Below are 27978 nucleotides of genomic sequence, written 5' to 3'. Positions count from 1 at the left end.
TTGTCCTGTTTTCAAAACAGGTATAGTCAGTTCATTTTAATATCAAGCAAATTACTTCCATTAAATATCAGTGCAATTATTACTAAATTGCATGTGGCAGTTGTTAGTAAATAATTAGCATTTTGGATTTAACCTCCTTGTACTGTTGTAGGTTAAAGTGACCCATTTTGTTTTGTTTTATTATGAAACTTCAAGTGCAAGTGTAATAAAATGAAAATGTTTTATTTGATATATTTTCACAGTGTCACATGTGACATCAAGTCAGCTTTCGAGCTGGTCATGTCCAACTCAATACACAAAATCATTCTCAAAAAGACTCATCTATTTGCATGGATTTAGATGGTTTTTTGGGTCCTCATCCTGGCCGGGGTCTGGAAGTCATTTTAACCCACTTTGGCAAGGACTGCCGAAAAATTGTAAAAGAGATGAGCACTGTCAGATGGGAGAGAGACAACCTAGATGCTATTATTATACTTCATAAGAAATGCACATAAGAAATGAACATAACAGGAGGTTTAAATATTCTCCTCCCTGTATTTTGAGCCTGGAGAAAGGAACTCCCCAAATACATTTGCAACAGTTTCAAGATTCAAGACTTTTCATTTTACATGCATAGTTATACAAGGACAACACGCAGTGAAATGTGTCAAAAATGTAATGACATCATTCCTGGTTGGGCTCAAACCACCATCCTTTTGCTAACAGCCAAACACACTAAACAATAACCCTAAAGACAATATACAGGAGGTTGAAACTGAGCACCTTTGAATCCACTATCCATCAACCAGCATTGCAGATTTTCTTAAATACATATTGCAAGTTAAATATATTTGGAAACACAAAGTCACAGCTCACACGTGTGTCCACAAACACAGCACAGAGTACATTAACAGGCATTTGAAAATGGTCCTAAAACAAACCGACACGCAAAAAAAACCCAGCCAAAGTTTGATGGCCAAAATCATCCTAAAAGGAACATTTAAATTTTAAAAAAGTAAAAGTAAAGTGTAGCTTTAGCAGAGTTTCTGCAGATAAAAAAGGAGGTTTTCTTAAATACTTGAATAAATTGTACTCAATATACTATCTGACAATACGTAACTGGACAATTATCAGCTGACATTTGGATTCTCATTACTTGGACGGATTCATTTTGTGACATTGCAACAGCCTCAATAGGAGTATCATAACTGGTGGTTGTAGCTCGGGTTAGTGAGATCCCTGGCTGTTCCAGTCTGCATGCCAAATATTCTGACAAGATACTAATTAATACTAATAATTTGAGTATTAATGTCTGTGAATGTTGGATAGTAAGCACTTAAACATTAAAAAAAGTCCTGTTGTACATCGGTAAATGAGGTATGCTGTATAGAATAGAATATAATGCATTGTATTGTCACTATACACATGTACAATGAGCTACAGAGCATCTCCTAATCAGTGAAGACATGTGGGAAAATACATGGGATGAGGTGCACAGTTCTGCAACACATATACAAAAAAAATATGAAAAGTACTCAAAAAATAGCAGATGTACAAATATCCAATCAGGTTATATATTTAAAGTCTGGGTTATTGCACATAAATTAAATATTGCAATGTGGTGATAGTAGTTGTCTCTGTATAGAGCAAAGTCCTTGGATAGCAGAAAATCAATTGCGGAACTGTGTTGTCGGTGTATGTGTGAGTTCAGGGAAGAATCTATTTGCCAGTCTATGGGTCTTTGTGCTGATACACCTGCAGCACTTCCCTGAGGGAAGCGGGTTGAACAGGTCAAAACCAGGGTGGGAGCTGTCTTTGATGATGTTTGCTGATCTGCTGAGGCAACGGGAGGAATAAATGTCCATCAGGGAGGGGAGAGGGCAGCTGATGATCTCCTGTGCTGCCTTGACTACACTCTGAAGCCTTACTCTATCTACCTTAGTGCAGCTGCCACATCATACTGTGATGCAGTATGTTAACAACTGTTGATGGAAAAGGTGCTTTGAAAGTTCAAGTAGAGTAAGTCATGTAACCAGTCAATTTACAAAGACAGGAGAAACCAAACTTCTCAAATTTGGACTCACCAGACAAAGCACAGAATTCCATTGTAATTGTGTTTCTTGGCAACAAAATTTAATTCTGCTTGTTGCTTTCCTTTGTAGTGATTTTTTTTTAGCAGCAATTTGACCATAAAGGTCTAATTGACACAGTCTGCTCTGAACAGAGCAGATGTATCTGCTACTGGAACTCTGTGTGGCATTTATCTGGGCTCTAATCTCAGGTGCTTTTAACCTGTGCTTGCTGAGGCTGGTGACTGATGAATTTATTCTAAGCAGCAAAGGTGACTCTTGGTCTTCCTTTCCTGGGGCAGTCCTTGTGTGAGCCAGTATCGTTATGATGCTTGATGGTTTTTGCGACTCCACTTGAGGAAATATTAAATTAATTAAAAATAGCAATTTTTAAGACTGCCTAAACTTCAGTCCTTAAAGTAATGATGAACTGTCATTTCTCTCATCTTAGATGATTGATTCTTGTCATAAAATATATTCATAATTCATAATATGGCAATAATATGGGCGATCGTGGCTCAAGAGTTGGGAGTTCGCCTTGTAATCGGAAGGTTGCCGGTTCAAGCCCCTGCTTGGACAGTCTCGGTCGTTGTGTCCTTGGGCAAGACACTTCACCCGTTGCCTACTGGTGGTGGTCAGAGGACCTGGTGGCACCAGTGTCCGGCAGCCTCGCCTCTGTCAGTGCGCCCCAGGGTGGCTGTGGCTACAATGTAGCGTGCCATCACCAGTGTGTGAATGTGTGTGTGAATGGGTGGATGACCGGTTGTGTAAAGCGCTTTGGGGTCCTTAGGGACTAAATTAATTAATAATTAATTTAATTAATTAAAGCGCTATACAAATACAGGCCATTTCATTTGTCAAATAGGGCTTTCAGCTGTGTGCCAACCTGGCTTCTGCACAACATGGTGGTCCCAGCCCATTAAGAAGGCGAGAAATTCCACACAAGATCCCTGAAAAGGCACACTTGTGAAGCAGGTAAATAAACCATGAAGCTCATTGAGAGAAGGTCAAGGGTTTTCAATGCAGTCAACAAAGCAAACAGTGACTACTTTGAGGAGTCTATAAGGCATATTTAGAATTATGTAATTTTTTTTCTTTGCTACATAATTCCATATATCTAGCTTAACATATTAGGTTTGTATCTACAATGTTGAAAGTATTAAAATTAAAGAAAAACCATTAAATGAGAAAGTGTGTCCAAATTATTGACTTGTAGTGTAAATAGTGTTTTCATGAATTAGTAAAATGAGTAACATGCATTACTCATTTAAAGATAAAAACAGTCACAGAGCATCCAGTATGATATGACCTCTATTTTCCTTTCATTCCTCAAGTCCTATCTTTGCTGTAGAGGACAGTTTGAGCTGGAAAATTACAGTGTCAATAGATAAAACTTTGCCACACGCCCACAGACACACACTCACAGTTTCACAGTTTTGTATGCAGATTTAATAAGACTGTAGATGCCATTTTATAACTTTTCTGGTCACCTTGCATAGCAATACCAACAATAACCATTAGATGGGAGCAGAGCAAAGGTTTTTTCTCAACTACTGATCTGTGATCTTTAACAGATTACCCGTCACCACCAAAACATCTAAAAAAAAAAAAGCTTTAGCATTGCGGAGCTCTGTGTGGTGTTCATGTTGTTGTTGCTACTTCTGATAGACTAAATTCTGAATGAAAGTGTAGTGGGAGAGAGTCAGCCGAATGCTGGCTGTTAGGTCTGTGTTTCGCAGGCCCCGCTGGTTTAGACTTATTCCCATGAACAAAGCAAGACAGAGCTCGATCCATTTTAACTTGCAAGGGGAGCTGATAGGACCAGAGTCTTGGAGCTGCAAGCTCCTCACCTGATCCCAGACAACTCCCAAGAGCCAGCCTCCCCTACAGCATTTTATTAACTCTGTGGTCACACAAACATCTCATTAATCATGCAACAGAAAAAACACTCACATGTGAACATGTGTCATGTGTGTCTGCAACAGAGAACATCTGATGTGTGTGTCTCTATGAGCATGTGATGTGATCAGTGATATGTGTGTGTGTGTGTCTTTGTAGGAAACAGAAGTCAGCATTCATCCTTAAGAATTAATCACTCTGCTTCAAATCAGATTTTATATTCTGCACAAAAAATAACCACCATTTGTGCACCACCTCACTTGTCTTCTGTATTATAACATCACTAACACCCACTCAGCTCCTGTCTTCTGTTTTCATACAGTCTGATCCAACAAATATAGAAAGGCTTCTTATTTGGCTTTATTGAATAGATGTAGCCACAGCCGTAAACAACACACCACTTTTTCACTTCAACCACATTTCAGTTACAGACATGCACAGAGTCGTGCTTCACAGGTATATTTGACTGCTGACCACAAACTTGGTGTTTCTGTTTTGAAAAAAAAAAAAACAGTTTAAAAACACCTTAAGATTAGGGGTTGACCACAGTAACTGCCTTTGAGAGCTAATGCAGCTCTTTTCTTGTAACAGCAATTATACACTTGTAAAAAAAAACATCTAAATAACAAACTTGTGCTTTTGTTAGTATTCAAACTTTATATATACTAAGAACCACATGGGTCTGGCTTGCACTTGTACCTAACTGAATACACACAAGCTATATCAATTTATAGACATGCACACTAAACCTGATATGAAAACGTACTGTACAGCTTGTTCAAGTACAAGCTGGATAAACCTGGATGACTTCATTGTCTGACTGTCATGACTTCATTCACTCTTGCTTATGTCATCAGTCAGTTCTCTCTCTGCTCACTGTGAGGCATAAAGGAAGGGCAAGGGAAAAATAGTAACTAAACTATTTATTTTGTTTTTGCTTTCGATTTTAAACATTAGCTTTTAGAGCATCTGTTGCCTCAGTCAGTGATTTTCTGCTATGGCTTGGGCATAGTAGGAAATACACAAGCTGTGGGCAATTCTGCGATGGTTCCTGGTTCTGCTATGACAACAGGTGGAATTAAATCAGTTTAGCTAATACTTTATTTTTACTTAATAAAACACTTATTTGCCTTAGATTGTTGCAAAGTACTTGGGAATGTTTCTAATATTGCTTAATATTATAATATAATGCCAGTGTTATAATAGGTTTTAATCACAGTTTAGTGTCACACAGGCCTAAAGTCTAGTTATGGATCTAGAGGACAGTCCACATTCGTCTTGTGTTAAAAAGACACCAAGACGGGTAACTACAGTAACATCAGTGATGATGTTTACTGTTCACTATAGTTATGACTAAGTCACAATTTCAGAAGATGGATTTGTTGGATTCATTTTTTGAACTAAGCTAAAAAATTATAACTGACTGTACATTAATGCTGCTCTTAAACCAGCGGTATCTGGCCATACTCTCAGTGAGCAAAGTCACTTTGAACATCAGTAGTTCAGTACATCAAGTCTGCATTTGGTATTTAATTGATATTAACTTTTATTAGGGTTAATCATAAAATAATGTTCTTTCTGCAAAGGTCCAAGTGGCAGAGTTGTTGATAATGTTGCTTCTTTTTCCTCCTTCAGTCTCAGTACACTCCACTGTAAATTGTACAAATATTTTTAATGATGCAGGATGATCCTGCTGGTGTTGACGTATTAATTTTGCTGCAGCAGGACCCCTTCACAATAAAATGTTACTGTTACTGTATTCAAAGAACTGTAATCTGTTTGGAATGATATAAAAAGAAACTGTATCTGAAACAAAGAAGATCCTGTTTATTTTTCAATTCCTTTATTTAATGATTAAACAAAAATAAAATAAAACACTACATGTCCATGGATAACACCTATGTTGAACAAGTAAAGAAATAATAATAATGATGAGAAGAAAAAACATTACGAGATCGTACGGTTACGGTGTAACCTTGGTTCTCTTAGTGAGAGACTATCTCTGCACCGTGAGGCCACTTTAGCTTGAATCAAAGACTAAAGAATAAACAGTTAAAAGTACTGTAGAATCAGTTTGGGCAGTTCTAACATGAAGTGGCCACCTCAGTTTTTAACGTCAGTTTTTTCTAAGTCTAGTTCTTGGATTATTTAGGATCATTTCATTGGATGACCTTATAAGAGTGTGACCATGAATATTGTCAGACTGATGCAGCGGTGTCAGCCCATTCAGAATCATGATCATAAAATTAATTAATTAAATCTTTAAAAAGTGTTCCCTAAAATTGACAGAAAGTCAACGAAGGGAGCCTTGAACCTCAAAAATGACTTCAAAATTATGAGGATGGAGGGTTTTGTTTTCTGAAGACCAAATGCTATGTCCTCATGAAGTACACAGACACACACCTACACACACAGTACTTGGATGCAGGGGGCACAAAAATCCACACAGAATAAAATCATAGTACTTCATTCATTATATTAAGTTATAATGACATTAATAGCTGATTTGTGAAATATATCATTAGCAATACATGAATTATTTTATCCATAACCATGTTTATAGTTGGACCATGCTAACAAGGTTGGAAACATGACTATTTCTTTTTTATGCCTTTACTCCACTGGGCCTCATTTGTAACTGAGAAAGAAAGCTCAAAACAAATAAAGTCCAGATGATTGAGCTGTTATCTAATGCAATCACCTGTAACATTTGGAACTCAATTTAATTCAATTCATTTGTGAATTGACACCAAAATCTGAAGTAAATTTGTTTTCACATTTCTAATCATTGTGAATTCTTTACGTATCATTATACAGAGACCTGTAATACAGTAAGCACTTACGAATACACAATACACAGATTTTAACTGACTGCAAAAATGATACACGATAAACAATACGGGATGTTTCTAAGTTACTTCCTTGTTTTCAGTCTCACTCAGTGATGGGCATGTTTTTTAATTGTAGAATAGAAAGGTTCCTCTGCCACAGGTTGGTAGATATCTTGTGAAGGTTTGTATGCAACAGCAGATTTCACTGTTTCTGCTTTGAAGAGAGATAGAATTGAATTTGTTGGTTAACAAATTTGTATGCAATTCAAACAGTTATCAGCAACACTTTTCATCATATCTCTGAAATAACATTGTTCAAATTGTGATAATAGATGCAATAAACAGGGAGAACAATGTAATTACAACATAATTAATTATAACATTATTAAGGGAATTCAAATAACAGCTTTGGATTTTAGCTGAATAATGTCAAACTGAAAATGTATATGATGTGGTAATCAACAGAGGCAAGACATGTAACAATACCTATGTAGCAAAACCAGCAACAATGTGATACTATTGATAGACTAGAATAGAATAAACCTTTATTATCCTACGAATGAAAATTTGGGTGTTACAGTTACTGTTACAGTGAAAGGAATAAAGAAAAAATAGAAAAAAGACACAAGCTAGTCCTATATACAAAAGCAACTGAAACACAAACAAATAAAATATGTACAGGGCTATGTACACGAGAGAGTGTGTGTGTGTGTGTGTGTGTGTGTGGTGGTGTGTGTGTGTGTGTGTGTGTGGGGGGGGGGGGTGGATGAAATATACAGTGTATAGAGAATAATTAAACAGCTGATGAGGAAGCTGACCAAAAGAATGTTAAGCTGTGTTACAGTCTGACAGCTGCTGGTAATAATGACCTGCGGTAGCGCTCCTTCCTACACTGTGGGTGTAAAAGTCTACTGCTGAACAAGCTGCTCAGTGCTCGTACAGTTTCATGCAGGGGGTGGGAGGTGTTGTCCATGATGGATGTCAGCTTAGATAACATCCTTTACTCCCCAACCTGCTCAATAAACTTCAGCGGACAGTCCAGGACAGAGCTGGCCCTTCTGACCAGTTTGTTGAGTTTCCCCATGTCCCTCTCTGCCATTCCACCACTCCAGCAGACCACAGCACAAAAGATAGCAGATGCCACCACAGTGTGGTAGAAATACTATGATAGCATCAAAATAGTAATGTATTTGCAGTGTTTGGAAGTAAACGTTTTTGTTAGAAGGATGGTTTTGTGAAATTATGAAAATGACTGTGCTGAAACATGTTCTGTCAGGGTCAAGAAAGTGTTTGGTGGACAGACGAAAGAAGACGATGAGACTTAATGGCGGAATGAATAAGTGTAGGTAAGAATTCAATAGAAGGGGTTAACCTCTAGCAGATCATTACATGAAGGAACCTTTTAAAAAAAAAAAAACAAGCGCGTCCATGCTCACAGGTGTACCACGGGTGATCACACCCACAAACTACACCCTTTTTGGCTCCTACCTCAAAGCACACTGTGTTGTGTTGATCTTATGTGCTGCACAATAATGTGTAATATTTAGTATTTACTGTCATATTCCCATATATCATTGTGATGTTGTTTATTCTATTACTCTTGTTCTCTTCTGCTTGTTTTCTTTTTTCTTTCTCAGCAGGTGACCCAGGTGATTGATATATGCATTTTTTTCTTTTCTTTTTCTGCTCACTCTGTTGGTTTTTGGTTTTTGCCCTTCTCCCCCATCCCTCTTCTCAGCTGTTTCTCTTTCCCTCTTTCTTTCTCCCCTTCTTTCCCCCAGTCAAGTCTGTCCCGTATTCAGCAAGTGAAAATAAAATAAACAATAAAAGGTGAATCAAATGGACCATTATGGCAAGGCTGGGATGGTCAATTTGGTAAAGTAAATCCGTTGGGCATCTTTCTTTGCCTTTAGACAACAATTCTGATGGCAAAAGAGCCAAACGTGACAGGCAAAAAAAAAAAAAAAAAGAAAAAAAAAAAAGAAGGGGTTAGCAAATGAAAGAGCATGAGCGAGGGGGGGGGGGGATCGAGGAGAGTTAGTGAATCAGCAAGTACAGCGGATTAGTAAGGAAGAAATTAAAGCAGCTATAAAGATAATGAAGGGTTGAAAGATGAGTGTTACTGATGACTTAGGTTTTTCCAGGGGAGACAGCAGATTTTACTAAATGTTATGACTTATTGCGTTTCTGTCACATTATTACCCAAACAGAAATATACTGTAATATCACAATGAATCTTACCAAGAGGTTGAGTGCCACCCTGGCCCAAAGAATCATAAACTGGATTAGGACACAATTCAGCTTCATCTGATGGAGACAAACAGTGGGAGTGAGGGAGCAGATAACCATAGTAAAATTCGTGATGACGACCCATGTCTGCCTTTTCTTGTATTTAACAGAACTAATGTCATGTTTTCTGATATTCCAAATTAGGAAACATAACCTCACTGCTAACAGGAAAAGCACAAGCTAGCTGTAAGCTATGTACAATTCCTAAACACACGACTAAACACTCAATACTAAATACTACACACTGTACTTGATTTAGAGATTCACAAAAAAGCGAAATTTAATCATTTAAATTTGTTGAGTTTCCGGTGTATTACTTTAGGTCTTTACATTACAAATATAAAGTACCTCGGGTGACTATTGCTGTGATTTGGTACTTTAAAAACAAATGGAATTGAAAAGGGTGTATTTCTCCTTCACAGTTATTAAAATAAGTAAATAAATAAAAACCATCGTTCATTTATGCACAATGAAATGAAATAAGTTCATGTTTTTGTGTTTTTGTTTTGTTTGTTTTTTAACTTGTGGGCTTTTTAAGTAATAATTTTCATGTATATAATCTAAAAAAATATTTCTAATTTACATTAGTTCTAATGGAGGCTGAAGGCATGCCTCGGGTTATAAAACAAGCACAACCATTCTCACTTTTATCAGCAAACTCATGACCTTCATATAAGATACTTTATCTGAGGTGTAAGTCCAGGAAGTGAACATTCAAACATGCCTTGTTAAAAAGTGATGCCTATCTGATCATTAATAATGAAAACGTGTACCATCAGATTCCACAGTATTTCTTAAAGGTCTAAAAATCCCCCAAAACTTAGGTTGGGTTTTAATAGCTTTTTATGTGATCTAAGGGGCTTAGAAAGAAAAGCGTCTGGACTTCTTTAAGTTGCTTGAAGTAGTTTCTTCAGTTCTAAGGTCAAATGGTGGAGAGTCCCAGATTTAAGCCCTGTGGGAGTTTCCCCCAAGAGGGCCAAAGGACCCCCTAATGATCTTCAACCTAGTCACATGAGCCAATGTGTGAAAATAGGTGTAGGTCACAATCTGAATCTGTCATGATCTGAAGAAGCTTCACAATCATCCAGGGTTTCGAGTGAGCTCGTTGTGAAACCTGGCCCCACTCTATCATGTGATTTCCTGAGATCAGATGGCCCAGGATGTGAGTGGGCGTTCAGGCGTCTGGGAAGGGATCTCAAAACTGGATTATAGATGGCAGAGAGTTGGTGTCGTAAACCCCCGCCTCTGTTCAAAGATGGTCGCTCACAGTGGACATAGATGGCTTCTTTCACTCCTCTTTCAAACCATCTGTCCTCTCTGTCCAAAATGTGAACATTGGCATCCTCAAAAGAGTGTCCTTTATCCTTAAGATGCAGATGGACTGCTGAGTCTTGTCCTGTGGAGGTGGCTCTTCTGTGTTGTGCCATGCACTTGTGAAGTGGCTGTTTGGTCTCTCCAATGTAGAGGTCTGGGCATTCCTTGCTGCACTGTACAGCATACACCACATTGTTAAGTTTCTGTTTAGGAGTTTTGTCTTTAACTTCTTTAACTTCTTCACACTTGCATAGTGTTTAAAGACATCTGACCTCAGGAAATCACATGATAGGGTGGGGCTATGTTTCACAATGAGCTCACCTGAAACCTTGGCTGATTGTGACCTACAGCCATTTTTACACCTTGGAAAACGGAAAGCTTTTCTTTCCAAGCTTCTTAGACTATGATGACCTGGATGACTGAGTATTTTCACAGACTTTTTATGTGATCCTAATAAATGGAGGCTGGCTAGTGCCCCCTAATAGTAGATTTCTTACTGTTTGTGTTCTGTCCTGTTTGATCTTCAGTTGGGCCTGAACCATATGCCATTGACCAGTAGTGAAAAAAAAAGGGGGAAAAAAGGAAAAATTACTGCAACAACAGAACTTAAAGAAACTCAAGAAACATTAGAAATTTATTTGATTTTTTTTTTTTTTTTTTACCTCTGTACCAATCTTTGCAGAAGAGATAGAGTCCCATCACCACAATAATCAGAGTGGTCAGTAAAATAGTAGCAATTATCCAGGGTGTGGAAGCTGTACAGTGAAATGGTAATTAACTTCTTCGCACTTGCACATTGTTTAAAATGTTACAAATCTTGCAGTCAAGTTCTCTAGAAGATTCAAATAACATTCTTAAATAACTGAGGTTAAAGGAAACCTCAGTTACAGCAACAGAACAGAAACAAAGGAAAAACAGACTCAACAGCTGTGCTTAAAGTTTTTTTCAGGAAGAAAATAGCATCTTAAAATATTTGTTTCACACATATGTATAAATATTTTTGGAAAATTGCTGTTTCTCACCTGTGAGACATGGCGCAGAGACAGACAGCCAGCTTTCTGGGGATTCTCCACCTCCTGAGATCTTACATTTGTAAAGTCCTTCATCAGACTTGGAAACTCTGGTGATGGTCAAGTTTCCTCTTGAGCTGCTCCCTATGTGACACCCATATTTATAGAAATCAGCTGCGATGCTGGAGGAAAGGATCTTGTTTCTGCAGCGTAGAGTCACAGCATCTCCCTCCATCACAGGAACAGCAGCAATCCCCAGAATAACAGAACCAGCTGAACAGCAAGTGAGTTAAATTTATAAAATATTGAACTTGTGTTTGTTTGTGACAAAATATTACTGCCTTTTTTCAATCATACCAGTGACAGTGATGCCGATATTGTTGCTTCTCTTCCCTCCTGCTGTCCCACACCAGTATTCTCCACTGTCAAGTGCATGAAGAGGATTACCGTAAATGTCGGGCTATAAGCCGCTACTTTTTGCACAAGCTTTGAACCCTGCGGCTTTTAGTCAGGTGCGGCTTTTCTATGGATTGTCCGTGATTTTTGTCATATCGTAAGACGATTTGTTTTGTGTGTTCCGCTGTTGTACGGCACTACGTTGCCTGGCGGAAGGATCGGGGTTCAAGAGTGGTATGTTAGTCACATGTCCGTCCGCCAGGCAACGTAGTGCCGTACGAAGTAGCGCGAAAAACAAACTTCAAAGTAGCGCTACGCGTTCAGCGGGAGGCGTGGATGATGAGCGGCGATAAACTTGCAAGTTATGCCCAAAAAGCAAGTTATGCCCAACTCCACCGGTGGATTCTGACAGCGTGGAAAAGTGTGAAAACATCCACGATCACCAACGGATTTTGAAGGGCTGGACTGCTGCATGATGGAGAGGAGGACACCGCCACGGCCCTTCTGAGGGTGTTCGACTCTGACACTGAGGATTTCTTTGGTTTTGAAACGAAGGAGAGAAGAAGAGTGGATGACGAAGCCATCATGAGCCTGTTTGTATCCGACACTGGAGAAGAGGACTTTGGTGGTTTTAGTGCGGAAGAAGAGAAAGATGGTGAATGACTGACTTTTCTTCTTGTTAAAGCTGTGTCACTGCACCTGAGCCTAAAAGGTAGGCCGAATCTATTGTTCTGGTGTGCTGTAGGTTATTGTTATGTACTACATGTGCAAATATGTACCCATAACTTGTTTTTCAAAATATTAATAAAAGTGATGTCTCCAAACAGCCATCTCTTTCCTGACAATTCCCTTTGTGCATATTCTCTTACATATGATAAGTCAACATTGAAACACCTGCGGCTTTTGGTCAGGTGCGGCTAATGTATGTACAAAACAGGATTTTCCCCTGATTTTAGCTTGTGCGGCTAATATTTAGGTGCGCTTTGTAGTCCGGGAAATACGGTAATTGTACACTCTGAACCTGTTGTTTTCTTGCTGGTTTTGTTGCATTGCTTTGCTTCCTCTGTCATCTTATATAACACATGTCCATGAGAGATCTCCCCACAGTAAAAGCTGGCTGACTCATATTCAAAAAACTGGGATTTGTTTGGAACAATACGAAGAGAAACTGCATCTGAGAAAAAATGACCAAAAAAACAAAAATGGATTCAGTTTATTAATAAATTAACAAACTCCTGGGTTTTAGTTTTACAATAAAAAACCCAAAATGAAAACTATAATAGCCAATAAAATATGCAATAAAATGTGACTAAACCCAGTACAAGTGGTGATTGACTAAAATGTTCTTTTTTGTGTTTAAATAAATCATATTTTCCACTTATAGCAAAATGACAACAAGTACACAGATATTACCCACCAACTTTCTGATCATGTGCACACTGCAGGATCAGCACAATTATCACTGAAAAGAGAAAAAAATGTTACCAAAAGATGTCAAACATGCCAACTCTTAGAGTTACAGTTGCTATTCCTTATTACGTTTCTAAGGTGTCACCAAAGGTTTCTGCTACATGAAAGCTTTAAATAACCACAGCCTTTTAACAACATTGTTAACCTTAACAAACTCTTTATAGTTTAATTTTCATGTATAAACTGAGACACTACTTACACAGTCTGATGCACAGAGCTCTGACCTCCATGATGTCTTGCCGGAGACCAACCAATAGATGCTTCCTGTATGACCTTTGTGAATCAACTATGTAAAGATTGTAAATAGAGAAGCAGAGCTGTTGCTGTGGTAGATGAAAGAGAACACAGACTGACGCTTTCAAATCTATTTGTAGCTTTTTAACATTCACCTTTGTTATACTTACATTATACCAGTGATGGCTTAGTCAGTCACAGTAATACTAACAGCTTATAACTAAATTTTCATGTAGCACTACAGGAAAGCTCAAGTAGCTTTAAGTCATTGGAAATCCTCACCAATAAGAAAGCACTGACTAAATGAATATTTTGCACCGTGTAGTTGTACAGATATTAAACTGGTGTGACACCAGAGTCAACAACAGAGCTGTTTTCTCACAGTCTGACACAGAGACAAACACTGAACTCAGTGATGTTTTTGCATCAGACACAAAAACAGACTTGAAACAACTCTAAATAGTTTCCAATCTGCTGTTATATGGGTTAAACCTCAGTAATTCCATTTATAACCAGAAAGTCACACTAGTGCTGCCTTCAACACAACATGTAGTCATTTCACATTCACTTTTTTATTCTTGATTCATAGCACTGAACTAAATCAGTTGCGATCTACAGTGTTGCCAGAGTTACCAGAGTTATATTTACATGTGCATACGGGTTTATGCCTCCGACATTCCCCTAAAGAGTAGGTGTTAATACTCAGAGCAAAGCTCTATTATGGCTACGTTTACATTTGACCCAATTGTTTCAGCACTAACATTAGCCCATTGAAAATATCCTAACATTAGCAGAGACACTTTAATGATGCAATGATGTTATCATCAGTTTTAAAAGGTAAATATGACTGGACTGCTTTAAGGATTTCTGTGAGAGATGATAAGGATTTTGTACATGAAGCACAGTGATCTGGATGGTGCCTTTATGAGGGTTATGTTGCCAGTATTTTAAAAGAAAGATGAATATGACATGAGCTTGTTTACAGCTTGACTGCAGAACTTGCATCTAAGGGGGTTTCCATTTCTCCTTAGCGCCATGCACCACCTAGTGACCTTTGAGTAATATCAAAGGAATCAGTAAATAAAGACAGAATAAAGATATGATAAAAATATTATTTGACTCATGAATTGAATTTTGAATCCCCACTTATGTTATTTATCAGTTACAATGATCTTTGAGCCTCAGTCTGCCTCTCTCTCTCCCTCTCTCTCTCTCTGTCTCAATCAATAGCATCATTCTAGCTTTGGATTATCAACATGGGGAAGGTCATAGGACGAGTCACTTTATTATCATGCCTAAAGCTGAATATTTATATTTCTAAAAGAAAGTCAAATATCAAGTATATAAGCTTGAAACAAACAAGAAAAACACATTAACCACTGCACCTGACTTATTTCAGTGGACCAGCTTCTAGATATATTACACACCCATTAGAGTATAAGCACATATTTTCAACATGTAGGTCATAACAGTGTACAAATACCTTCAGAAAATCACAAATTACTCGACATGACTTCATCTTCTGGGCCTTGTGTTCAGCATCATAAACAACAGTCAAAGACAACACTGCGTAAACTGAAGGTCCTGGCAGTCCTAAATATTCTGTTCTCGTTTTTTCTTCCTCATTTGAGCACCTCTTTTTTAGCTTAATTTTAAAAAGTATAAAATAACAACAAAATAATTAAAAAGGCCATTGCCTCACCGAGTGACTGTCAACTGATTTGGGGTCATCTTGCACAAATTATTTGGGAGGCTCATTTCTATTGAGTTGCCTTCCTGGTCTCCCCGTTTCCCACACCTTCAACTAATAATTCATCACCTAAATATTTAAGGAATAGTGGTTGATGTGATTCTCTGCAAGACCGTGATGGTAGCTACTAGAAATTGACTGATCCAATATACAGTATTGCTATCAGTCTGATCCTGACCTAAGTTACTGGATCGGATATCAGGGAGAAATAAAAATGTGATCCAATCGATTAAATATCACAAAACCACCTCTGAGCATCTCTATCCCAGAGAATTAAAGCAAGTGTGTAAGTTCATCTCTGAATGGTTGTAAAGCATTCCCACGATAAGCTTAACAACCAACACTTGGACTACATCGTGATCATCATCAAGGACTCCAGTCACCCCAGCCATAAACTGTTCAGACTGCTTCCATCAGGAAGGAGGTTCTGCAGCATCCGGTCCCGTACCAGCAGACTGAGAGACAGCTTCTCCCATCAGGCCATCAGACTGCTGAACACGTCATAGACACCTCAGCTTCACTACTGGAACTTCAACATTATGCACTACATACTGTATATAAATGCCACTTGTTTTGCACATATTCAACTCTGTATATATTATTTTATATATTTTATTATTATTATTATTATTTTATTTTATTTTTTTACTATTTAATTTGTAAAAATGTGTATACATACACACACACACACACACACACACACACACACACACACACACACACACACGTAGGAAAATATTTAGTATACACATCCAGAAATGCATACACTATTATATATTGTACATATATTTATTAGTTTCAGGTTGGCCATTCTTGTATTTTGCTCGTTTGTGTTGTTGTGTTTGCACATCTCTGTTGCTTGTGGGGCTCGCACACAAGAATTTCACTCGCATGTGCTGTGCCAGTGTGCCTGCACATGTGATGTGACAATAAAAAGTGATTTGATTTGATTTGATTTGAAGCTCATTGAGAGAAGGCCAAGGGTTTGCAGTGCAAAGCAAACAGTGACTACTTTGAGGAGTCTATGTTATAAGGCATATTTAGAATTATGTATTTTTTTCTTTGCTACATAATTCCATATATCTAGCTTTGCATATATATATATATATATATATATATATATATATATATATATATATATATATATATATTAGGGGTGCAACAATACACAAAATTCACGGTTCGGTTCGGTTCGATACTTTGGTGTCACGGTTCGATATTTTTTCGATACAAAAAAAAGTTCATGCCTTTTTAATTTGTCATTTATTAAATTTTCACGGCACATTCCGCACCACATCTCTGTGCGTTCATCATTTGTTTGAAGCCAGCTCACCTCCTGCAACTACTTTTCCGACAATACGTGCTTCTTTTGTGGTTCGGACTCCTTCTGACATTTCTTTGGAGGTGGAGGAACATCACAGTAATTGCTTAAAGGAACTTGCTTCTTCGACATCTTTAAGAGTTCTAAACAAATGTCTGTCCTCCTCCTGAAAATCTTATGTATGCAAACACGCGTTGCAACTTCTTATCTTGTGCCCGTTTTTTATTTTGACAGCGAATGCGCACCTGCGGACCACTTATGTGCAGCCCTGGTTATTTCGCTTGTCATATTGCAGCCACAGAAATTCTTTTGTCCATGAAACCATAAAGCTGCACTTTCTTTTTGCCTTATAGTCTGATTTGTCATAACTTTTCCGTTTTGTGGTAAGTTTTTCTTTGGCTGTCACTTCTTCACCCTGACCTGTCTTATTTGGCTCAGCAGAACTAAAATATTGTGGCGAGCTCAGACAAGGAGGAGACGGAGGTATCGTTTGGTCTTGCTTCCCGTGAGCTAGCCAGGGAGCACAGCCGTTTATTGACATCTGCAGAAGAACACTGCCGCTAGCTAACTGCTCAGCGCGGCAACAGCACAGCAACAACAACAACAACAACAACAACACCACCACACAGGGCGCCCTCTGACCCCGGAAGGACACACCGTCGCAGCGAGAGGGCGTCACCCGTCACTATGGCAACATAAACAAAACATAACTGTACAAACAGAACCCCGAACAGCCCTGATCCGCTACAATATATATCCTGCTGCTTTTACACACGCACTCACATAATGCTCAGCGATTCTCTGCACGATCAACCTCTCACATGTTTAACCCTCCTCTCGTGTTAGGGTCGGCACCGACCCATTTTAAATTTCAAATGCATAAAAAAATCACATACATTTGTTTATTGTATCAAGGCTTTTTGACTTTGTCAGGAACCTCTATTTCTACAAAATAAAATAAAAAAAATTATTTTCACTAAATTATAAAATGCCCTAGTTGAAATTATGACCTTTGTGTTGTTAGGGTCGGTTTCGACCCAGGTATAATATTATGAGTATAAAGCAATAATTAAAGCCAAAACTGAAATCATAAGTGCACTGTCAGCTAAAACACTTACAGCAAGCGCCTCTCCTAATCATATGAGCTTTAGGGGATTCTTATTTTGCATGTTTTTTGCAGTATACCTGCACAAAAACAAAACAAAATAAACACGGGCATGTGAGGTGAATTCACTATTTGAGTGGCCATTTGACTTCCAGAGTGCACATTTACAATTTGCAGCATACAAAAAATGAGAAGAAGATTCACAGTGAGCTAAGTTCTGGATCATATTTTTGGTGAAAATGAAGGAGAGGACACAGAGCAGCATAGCGATTCAGATGGGCAGGTTTCTAAGGAGGAAGACAATGTGGACTATCATCCAGAAGACACAGACACATCTGATCAGAGGTGGAGGTCGCTGGTGCTGAAGCTACTCCTGCTGAAAGATTCAAGTCCAAAAATGGTAAGATCTTTTGGAGCTCAGTACCTCATGATGTACATGGCAGGGCAGCTGCTGCAAATGTCATCAAAATGACCCCTGGAATCACAAGGTTTGCTCTGACCAAAGTCAGTGACATCAAGAGATGTTTTGAGATATTTATGCCATTGTCACTAGAAAGAATCATCATTACTATGATAAACCTTGAAGGAAAAAAAGTCAATGGCGACATGATGAGGAATACCTGGATGCTTTCATTGTTCTTGCTGGAGTGTACAGATGCTGCAATGAGGCCACTGATCGTCTATGGGATGCATCGACAGGCAGAAACATTTTCTGGGCAACGATGTCACTTCACACATTTGATATCATTTTGATTCAAGAGTCCTCAGATTTGACAACAGAGAGACCAGACCGAGGTCTGACAAACTTGCTCCCATCAGGGATGTCTGGGAGAGATGGGTGCAGCTTCTTCCACTGATGTTCATCCCAGGGCCAGTGACAGTGGATGAATGTCTTGTCCACTTTTTGAGGAAAATGCCCCTTCCGGCAATATATACCCAGTAAGCCAGGGAAAAACAGCAGAAAAATCTGGGAAGCCTGAGATGCAAAAACCAACTATGCCTGGAATGTACAGATTTTCACAGTCAAAGCTGCGAGTGGCACCCCTGAGAAGAAACAATGAAAATGTGTGGTCCTCCATATGACCACTGGACTGCAGGATCACAATATCAGCTGTGATATTTTATTTTATTTTTTATCAGATATGACCTCGGACAAGAACTTCACAAAGGAAACTGAGGTGAAGCTGTATCATTGGGAAGTGATAAAAAGCCCACAATTACCCACGGCTATAACCAAAACAAAGGAGGAGTGGACTTTTTCTTTTTTTCAGTTTATATTAAAGGTCTACTGCTGAAAAAAAAAAAAACTTTTTTTGTCTTTTCTTGATGTAAATGTCTATGGGTCAGAATTGACCCGTAACACCATAGATGTCATTTTAGTTATTAATCTTAAAATGAAAAAAATCAATAAAACAGATTTATTTAAGAGATGTGTCCTATACCCCTCAGTAATACTCAGGTAACACAGAAAACTTGTATTTATTAATATGATTCTCTTGAGGTTAATTTTACTTTTTTTTTTTTTTTTATTGAAATCGAGGGGTATAGTGACAAAAAAAGACCCAGATGCCCACACCAAAAGTATTAAAACCAACATTTTCATGGATAAGGAAGCCTAACAAGGTAACCAAGAGACGAGAAACAAATTGGATGATAACTTATTGTTTTTAGTATATTTTATAGCTGATTTAATTCACGGGTCAAAACCGACCCGCTAACATAAGAGATGATAACAGAAAGCTAACACGAGAGGAAGGTTAAGCTTGTTGCGGGAGATTTTACTTGTCATGTTTGCATAGTAAGCTAACGATTGATAAGACAACGTCAGAGGAATTGGTGCGCAAATTATCATCACTCACAGATCAGTACTGTCGCTCTCTATACACAGTTCGCGCGATTGCAAAGTGAAAGCAAAAAAACAAGCGCAAATTCAAACGCGATTTCAATATGTCACATATTGACAGTGGCTCACCGATGTCAATGACATAATTACCCAGCTACATTTCCGAAAGAATGCAAAAGCATTGACATAGATTTTTCCTTCCTACAATAGCCCGACGGGCAGGGTAGCCCATCTGAAAAAAATCGCTAGCCCCAGGACGTCGGGCTAGCGATTTTGCGAGCCCTGTATCTGATTGAGGAATCACTCATCTTTGGAAAAGAGAGTTTATTACAGAGAAATGCCTCTTTCCAAAATAAAAGCTATACTATCCGCTTCTTCTGGGCTATATTCTCAGCAGCATAAGGAGAATCATGTGCTAACAGCTGTCTAAATGACTCGGCTAAAGTTAGTAGCATGCTTGTTGTTTTTGTCTTTGCACTAGGATGATGTAAATGTGCAGTCATATTCGTTGTGTTCCCACTAGTGCTTTCAGGTTAATCTCGTTGAAATGACCTTAACGCCACAACACGGCAAATCTCCGTTAACGAGCTACCACCGATCGCCCTGTGCATGGGGCTAGACGGCCAACACGTTAACGAGCTAACTGCGCTAACACACTAGCTCCCACCCATGTAATTGAGCATTGCATGGCACATCCAACATACTGTTTTACTTTAGTCCATGACTCGCTTACCTTCAGGGTCATACATCACATGAAAACCAAAATAATTCCAGATCTGAACGAGGGTGGGGGGGGGGGGGGTCCATGTTGCAAGGAGAGCTTAACTTCTGTCTTGCTAGCTTGCCCTGCGCTCTTCCTTCTGACTATGCTGTCTGTGTTGAGCGCTCAGTGACTACTCAGCCTAGGCGGAGTAGTCGAACGCAGATTCACTGAGCGCTCAACACAGACAGCATAGTCAGAAGGAAAGTTGATAAAATAAATTACAAATGTTGTATTGTTCGATACATATGCGTACCGAACCGAAAGCACTGTATCGAACGGTTCAATATCGATACGAATATCGTTGCACCCCTAATATATATATATATATATATATATATATATATGACCCAAAATGCAGGACTCTTTGGTCCAGAAAGTTAAATATTGCACAGTGGTGATAGTAGTTGTGTAGTCTGTGTATAGAGGAAAGTCCTTGGAAAGCAGACAATTAACTTTCAAACTGTGTCCTCAGCAGTGTTGGGCAAGTTACTTTGAAAAAGTAATTAATTATAGTTACTAGTTACTTCTTCAAAAATAGTAACTGAGTTACAATATTCTAAAAGTAATTAATACTTGAAAAGTAACAATTGAGTTACTTTAAAAAAACGTTTAACCCTCTGGGGTCCAGAGTATAAATGGCCATTTTTAACTACTTTTGATTTTCCCTCCACATTTTACCTTTAAAAACTATTTACTTTGCCTTGTTTGGTATCATCCTTTTCAGCACAACCTCACATGTCTGAATTTATAGTGATGTTTTCATTTTTTACATACTATATTAACACAATTGATCTAAAATCAGACAAAAAACATAAAATCAGAGTCGAAAAAGTTATATTTTTTACTGTAACAACCACAAAACATGTTTAAATGAAAATCTAAATTGTCAGTTTTAAAATCCTATGCACAAGTTTTACAAACAACACAGTTATTTGCACCCATTTACCTTTTACCTTGATTTTTAAAAAATAACCATTTCAAACTATTTACAGAACAATCAGCTGTTCTGCATTCAATAAGATGCCACACAAATTATTTGTGCCACTCCCAAAACATAATTTCTGTCCACTATAAAGGAGAACATCACAGCCTGATACCTGCAGGTCTGACAGCAGCAGGTGTATCACGCCTGTTTTATACTTGGAGACAGCAATCGCCTCATTGTTCTGACACACAACTCAAAACTATCCACAACACTACACACTAACTACACACTCCAAACATGCTAAACGTCACAAATCTCTCACATGTCAAAACTCGCTCTGTCTCATTTTCTGCTGTCTTTCTCTCTCTCTCTCTCTCGCCCTCACTCCTAAAACTTGCCCTGTTTCTCTTTCTCTCTCTCATAAGCAGAGAGTGTTTGCTAGCGCTGTCCTTAGACAGTAAACGTGACGAAACTATTGAGGAAAAAACGCCGCGTATATATTGTTTATCATGACTCTGGTTTTACGTGGCCTATCAACACAATTTAAAAACTGGTATATATCACCTTGTTGCTTTGTCTTTAAGTGGTCATGTGATTGGATTACCACGACTACTTTATTCTTCCTCAGTCAAACAGCAGCACTCATGCGATTGTTTAGTCCCTTTAGCTCCAGGTGTTGTGCTAGACAGTGATCGTCCGCGGGAGAGCACACAGCTGCTTAAAGCTGTAGCGTCCAGATTTTTTTTTTTTTTTTTTTTTGTGTTAGTGACTCTCAACGAAAAACGTGCTTTGAAAGGTCATGTAGAGTAGAAAAGTCCTGTAACCAATCCATTTAAAAATACAGGTAAAACCAAACTTCTCAAATTTGGACACATCAGACCAAAGTGCAGATTTCTTAGCCCAAACAAATCTCTTCTGCTTGTTGCTTTCCTTAGTAGTGTTTTTTAGCAGCAATTTGACCATAAAGGTCTGATTAACACAGTATCCTCTCAACAGCTGATGTGGAGATGTGTCTGCTACTGGAACTCTGTGTAGCATTTGTCTGGGCTCTAATCCGAGATGCTATTAACTTTAAGCTGGCCACTTTATCCCCAGCAGCAGAGGTCACTCTTGGTCTTCCTGTCAAGTGCGACTTGGGGTCACATTTGAAGTTTTCCACACTGACTGACCTTCAGTTCTTAAAGTAATGATGGACTGTCATTTCTCTTTACTTAGCTGATTGGTTCGTGCCATGATATGAATTCTACCTGCTGTCAAATAAGGCTGTCAGCTGTTTACCAACCTGACTTCGGCACAACACAACTTGTGGTCCTAACCAAAGCAAGAAATTCCACAAATGATCCCTGACACACCTGTGAAGTGAAAAGTATTTCAGGTTTCACGTTATGAAGCTCATTGAGAGAAGGCCAAAGGTTTGCAATGCAGTCAACAAAGCAAACAGTGACTACTTTGAGGAATCTATATTATATGACATATTTAGAGTTATGTATATATATTTTTTGCTACATAATTCCATAAATCTAGCCTAATATGTTTATATATTAATAATATATTTAGTGTCTTTATTTTGTATCTACAATGTTGAAAGTATTACAAATAAAGAAAAACCATTATATGAGAAAGCATGTCTAAATATTTTGACTTGTAGTTTTAATAGTATTTTCAAGCATTAGTAAAATGAGTAACATGCATTACTCATCTAAATATATATTAAAAGCATTTAGTATGATATGACCTCTGCCCTGTTACCAAATCCTAAAAGGGGACAGTGCACATTGTTTTTTTCCTTTCAGTGATACCTCAAGGTTTATCTTTGCTGTAGAGGACAGTTTGAGCTGGAAAATGAAAGCGTCAAGAGAAACTTTGCCACACGCCCACAGACACACACTCACAGTTTCATAGTTTTTTATCCAGAGTTAGTAAGTCTCTAGATACTGTGGCACTTTTTATTTTTCTGGTCACCTTGCATAGCAATACCAACAATAGCCATTAGATGGTAGCAGAGCTGATCTGTGATCTTTACCAGATAACCCGTCACCGCCAAACCATCTAAAGAAAAAAAGCTTTAGCATTGCGGAGGTCTGTGTGTACTCAGCCAGAATATATCAGTACCATATACATGTAAGTAAAAAAGCTTTATGTTGTATAAATGTTTACTTTATCAAAAGCAATAGTTGTCAGGGATTAATACTTAACATTTCTACTTTTGATCATTTATGAATGAAAGTGTAGTGGGAGAAAACACATTGCAGTTCTCCTTTTTTGTTAGTTTTGGGCCTAGAATAGAATTTAGATCAGGGAGTATCTCCTGATCAGGTTGAGCTTCTGGATGGCATCTGGGTTAAAGAAATAAGCACTATTTGTGCACCACCTCACTTCCTTCATTATCATAGCATCACTAACACCCACTGAGCTCCCGTCATCTGATTTCACACAGTCTGACCAAACAAATATAGAAAGTCTTTGGCTTTATTGAGTAGACGTGGCTGCAAACAAGACACCATTTTTTTAATCAACCATATTTCAGCTACAGACATGCACAGAGTCGTGCTTCACGGGTATATTTGACTGCTGACCACAAGCTTAGTGTGTCTGTTTCAGAAAAGTTTCAAAACACTTTAAGATTAGGAGTTAACCACAGTGAGTGTTTTTGAAAGTCAGTGCAGCTCTTTTCTTGTAAAAGCATTCATACACTTTTAAGTTAAGTTCAACATCTAAATAACAGACATGTTCTTTTGATAGTATTCGAACTTCACATATGCTAAGAACCACATGGCTTGCATCTGTAGCTAAATGCATGCACACGAGCTATATCAATTTATAGACATGCACACCAAACCTGATCTGAAAATGTACTGTACAGCTTGTTCAAGTACAAGCTGGATAAACCGCTGCTCACTGTAAGGTATAAAGGAAGTGCAGAACAAAAAGAAACTAAACTATTTGCTTTTCAGCATATCACACACCAATGTGTTTTTGAATTTAAACATTAGTTTTCGGAGCGTCTGTTGTGAGTCAATTAATGATTTTCTGCTATGGGTTGGTAGGGACCCGCTGAGGGGATCTCTGCGATGGTTCCTGGTTCTGCTGTGACAACAGGCTGATTAAATCAGTTGGATGCCACATTTTTGCTTAATAAAACACTCACCTTTGTTGCAAAACTACTTGACAAAGTTTTTAATGTTGCGTAATATTTACTATTAAAATATTTTTAATCACAGTTTAGTGTCACACATGGCTATGAGTCTAAAGGACAGTTCACATTCATCGTATGTTGGAAAGCTACAGAGACAGGTAACTACAGTAACATCAGTGATAATGTTTGTTATGACTAAGTCACAATTTCACTGGGTGGATTTGTTGGATTCGTTTTTTGAGCTAAGCTAAAAATGTATGATTTTTTGGATGAAATAAATAAATCTAAGCATTAAGATCACCCTTTTCTACACTTTAGCTCAAATACTTACAGGTACTGAATATATATAGTTAAGATTCATTGACTCCACTTTAATGCTGTATCTGGCCACATTGTCAGTGAGCAACGTCACTTAAATTATTTTCCTTGCCGATTCTGATTCTGATTTTTGAACATCAGTAGATCAGTACACCACGTGTGCAGTTGATATTTAATTTATATTAACTTTTATTAGGCTTAATCATAAAATTTTCTGCAAAGGTGTAATGTGATTTATTTGAATTTATTTATTTGCCTATTTGCACTACTATGCCTCCTTACTTGAATATTGTATTGTATATCATTTAGAAAAAAAAAAAAAAAAAAAAAAAAAAAGAATATTGTATATTGCATAGCTTTTTTTTTTTTTTTTTTGTTATACGTAAAATTGTATTGTATTTATTTAAATTTTTACTTTTTAATTATTTTATTTGCATTTTTTAATCACTAGGGTTTGAGAGTAACGAAATTTCTATTCTCTGTATGTCCTGTACATGTGGCAGAATTGACAAATAAAGTTGACTTGACTTGACTTGACTTGATCAACAATTGGTTTGAACTGACAAATAATAGAGGATAAACAAAACCGGATAATTCTGAGTTACTTCCATGTTTTCAGTCTCACTCATACCTGAGCATGTTTTTCAAAGCTTTTCTTTCATGTATCTGTCTCTCTTGCTCCCTCTGTAAAGTTTAAGATAAAGTACAGAAGAAAATTCTGAACAGTATAAAAAAACATAAAAACCGTATGCCATCAGTTGATAAACAGCAACTTTTAATTTCAAGTTATGATTGATAATTTAAAGTGAGATTTATCTTACAAAAGGTTGGGAGTGATTACAGTTTACAAATTTTATATTTCATTTGCATTGTGTAATTATGATTTCTTGCGCCAGCTGATGGCTTTTTATACGGGGTCTGCATGTTCTGTCTATGAACTGATTCTGAGTCTACTCTCCCAGAGTACTCAAAGCACTTTATACAGCATGCGTTATTCATCCATTAACAGAAGCACTTTCTTCTATGCTTAAGTGCTTTTTTAGCATTCACACTCTGATGGATGCATCAGAGAGCAACTTGGTGTTAACATCTTGCCCAAGGATCTTTGGCATGCAGACTGGAGCCGCCAGGGATTAAACCACCAACCTTCTGGTCACTAGATGTTAAAGAATCAGCCCTATTTCATCTGCTTTTACTCCTTAGTGGCTAAGGGTTGTCCTTCCAACTTGCAGGAAGCTGCCCACCTCCACTGATGGAGATGATCTCAGTCCAGGAGGGAAATACAGCATTCTGGTAAGGTGCCAAGGGCATACACAGTGGGCTGTGGTAGACTTATCCAATTTATCAAAACCCTGGTCCTGGTTTGGCCTGGGGTGTTGTTCAAGGCGGAGTTGGCGGAGATCAGTGGTTTACATGGGTATGTTCACAAATATCCCATGATGCCTCCACAAGTTGAGGACATGCTACAGACCCATGATAGACTAGCGACCTGTCCAAGGTATACCTTTCCTAGGATCGACTCCAACCCAACAGCAACACTGAAATCAAGGAGCAGAAAAGAATGAGTGGATGAAATAAATTTAACATTTTGTTTGTTTTATATTTGAATTTTTAGTGTCTATGATACAGTTATGTTACAAAAGACTCATGTCACATGAACTAATGCCAAGAAACATTGATATCTGTTGTAAGACAAGTTTGTTATTAAATGTTACTTTTTTGGAACAGTGAGTTCAGCTTCACTAGTCATACCCAGACATGAATATTGCCACTCTTACTGAATCAAGAAATCACTTAAAAAGAACCAGAGAAGCAGGTTAAAGAGCAACATGATCATGCCACGATTGAAAAGAAACTAAAGCATGGAGAAACAAAGTCATCTGGAAAGAGCTGCAAAACCATTTTGAAGTGAAAGACTCAATGTCAGGTATCAGAAAACGTGATTGCCAATGGTGTTGCAACCAGTGATTCATCAGTAATTTATTAGTCTCAACCATTCATCACATGTTAGGTGAATGCAGAGCATAAGGCATCATTGTTCTCAGTCTTACCTACGGTATTGTAGAATAGCAAGCATCCTCTGCCACGGCTTGGTAGATACCTGGTGAAGCCATGTATGCTACTGTGATTTTCACTGTTTCTGTTTGAAGAGAGATGAAATTGAATATGTTGGTTAACAAAATTGAATCTAATTCATCCATCCATCCATTCGCTTCCACTTTCCTTTTCAGGGTCGCGGGGGGCGCTGGAGCCTATCCCAGCTGTCATAGGGCGAGAGGCGGGGTACACCCTGGACAGGTCGCCAGTCTGTCGCAGGGCCAACACACAGCGACAGACAACCATTCGCACTCACTTTCATTCGCACATTCACACCTAGTGACAATTTGGATTATCCAATTAACTTATCCCCACAAGCTGTATGTCTTTGGACGGTGGGAGGAAGCCGGAGTACCCGGAGGAAACCCATGCAAACACGGGGAGAACATGCAAACTCCACACAGAAAGACCCCGGTCTGATGGTGGAAGTGAACTCAGGACCTTCTTGCTGTACGGCAACAGTGCTAACCACCGTGCCACCGTGCCGCCCTGAATCTAATTCAATCACTTATTTACAACACTTTTCATCACATCTCAGCAATAACATTGTTTAAATTGTGATAATAGATGTAATAAACAGGGAGAACAATTTAATATCAACATAATTATTAAAGGACTACAAAATAACAGTTAGTCATAGTATTGTATATTTTGGCAACAATGTGATATTATACTAGCAATAAAATGTTCATTTCTTATTTCGTATTAGGCAGAAGAATGGTTTTGTGAAATGATCAAAATGGCTGTGCTGAAACATGTTCTGTTAGGAAAAATGTCAAAGTGTTTGGTCGACAGACCAAAGAAGGTGATTAGACTTGATGGCAGAATGAATAAGTGTAGGCGAGCATACAAAAGAAGGGATCGGCAAATAAGAGAGCGCTGAGGGCAGTTCGAGGAAACTTAGTGAATCAGGAAGTGCAGAGCATTAGTAAGGAGGAAATGTGAAGCTGTGAAGATAATGAAGAGTTGAAAGATGAGTGGTACTGATGACACAGCTGTGGGGTTATGGAAAATTCTAGAGGGTAGAGCAATTGTACTTTTTAACAAGATTTTACTAAATATTATGGTGCAGACTTATACTATAATATCACAATGATTCTCACCAAGAGGTTGAGTGCCACCCTGGTCCAAAGAATGATAAACTGGATTAGGACACAATTCAACTTCATCTGATGGAGACAAACAGTGGGAGTGAGGGAGCAGATAACCACAGCAACATCAGTAATTAC

General features: G+C 38.2%; 1 protein-coding gene across 1 annotated transcript; it reads right to left on the bottom strand.

Moving 5' to 3' along the window:
- Positions 1–6822: 6822 nt before the first annotated feature.
- On the bottom strand, positions 6823–25941 carry LOC113015380 (uncharacterized). Its single transcript, XM_026157401.1, has 10 exons — positions 25879–25941; positions 13457–13580; positions 13205–13249; positions 12789–12961; positions 11749–11851; positions 11404–11664; positions 11046–11136; positions 10879–10928; positions 9020–9085; positions 6823–6992 (listed from the first exon to the last, which is right to left on the bottom strand). The coding sequence occupies exons 1-10, from the start codon at positions 25939–25941 to the stop codon at positions 6886–6888; spliced, it is 1083 nt and encodes a 360-aa protein (XP_026013186.1). The 3' UTR covers positions 6823–6885.
- Positions 25942–27978: the final 2037 nt, after the last annotated feature.

Source organism: Astatotilapia calliptera, chromosome 3 (genome assembly GCF_900246225.1).
Source record: "Astatotilapia calliptera chromosome 3, fAstCal1.2, whole genome shotgun sequence".
NCBI classification, from domain to species: domain Eukaryota; kingdom Metazoa; phylum Chordata; class Actinopteri; order Cichliformes; family Cichlidae; genus Astatotilapia; species Astatotilapia calliptera.
This window is presented reverse-complemented; position numbering and strand designations above follow the sequence as displayed.

Coding starts and splice junctions, on each gene's coding strand:
- LOC113015380 (XM_026157401.1), bottom strand. CDS start 25,941: ATGCTGTATTTCCCTCCTGGACTGAGATCATCTCCATCAGTGGAGGTG. Junction 11,665..11,748: donor TATCGGCATCACTGTCACTG/GTATGATTGAAA, acceptor CTTGCTGTTCAG/CTGGTTCTGTTATTCTGGGG. Junction 11,137..11,403: donor CTCTGCGCCATGTCTCACAG/GTGAGAAACAGC, acceptor TTCACTGTACAG/CTTCCACACCCTGGATAATT.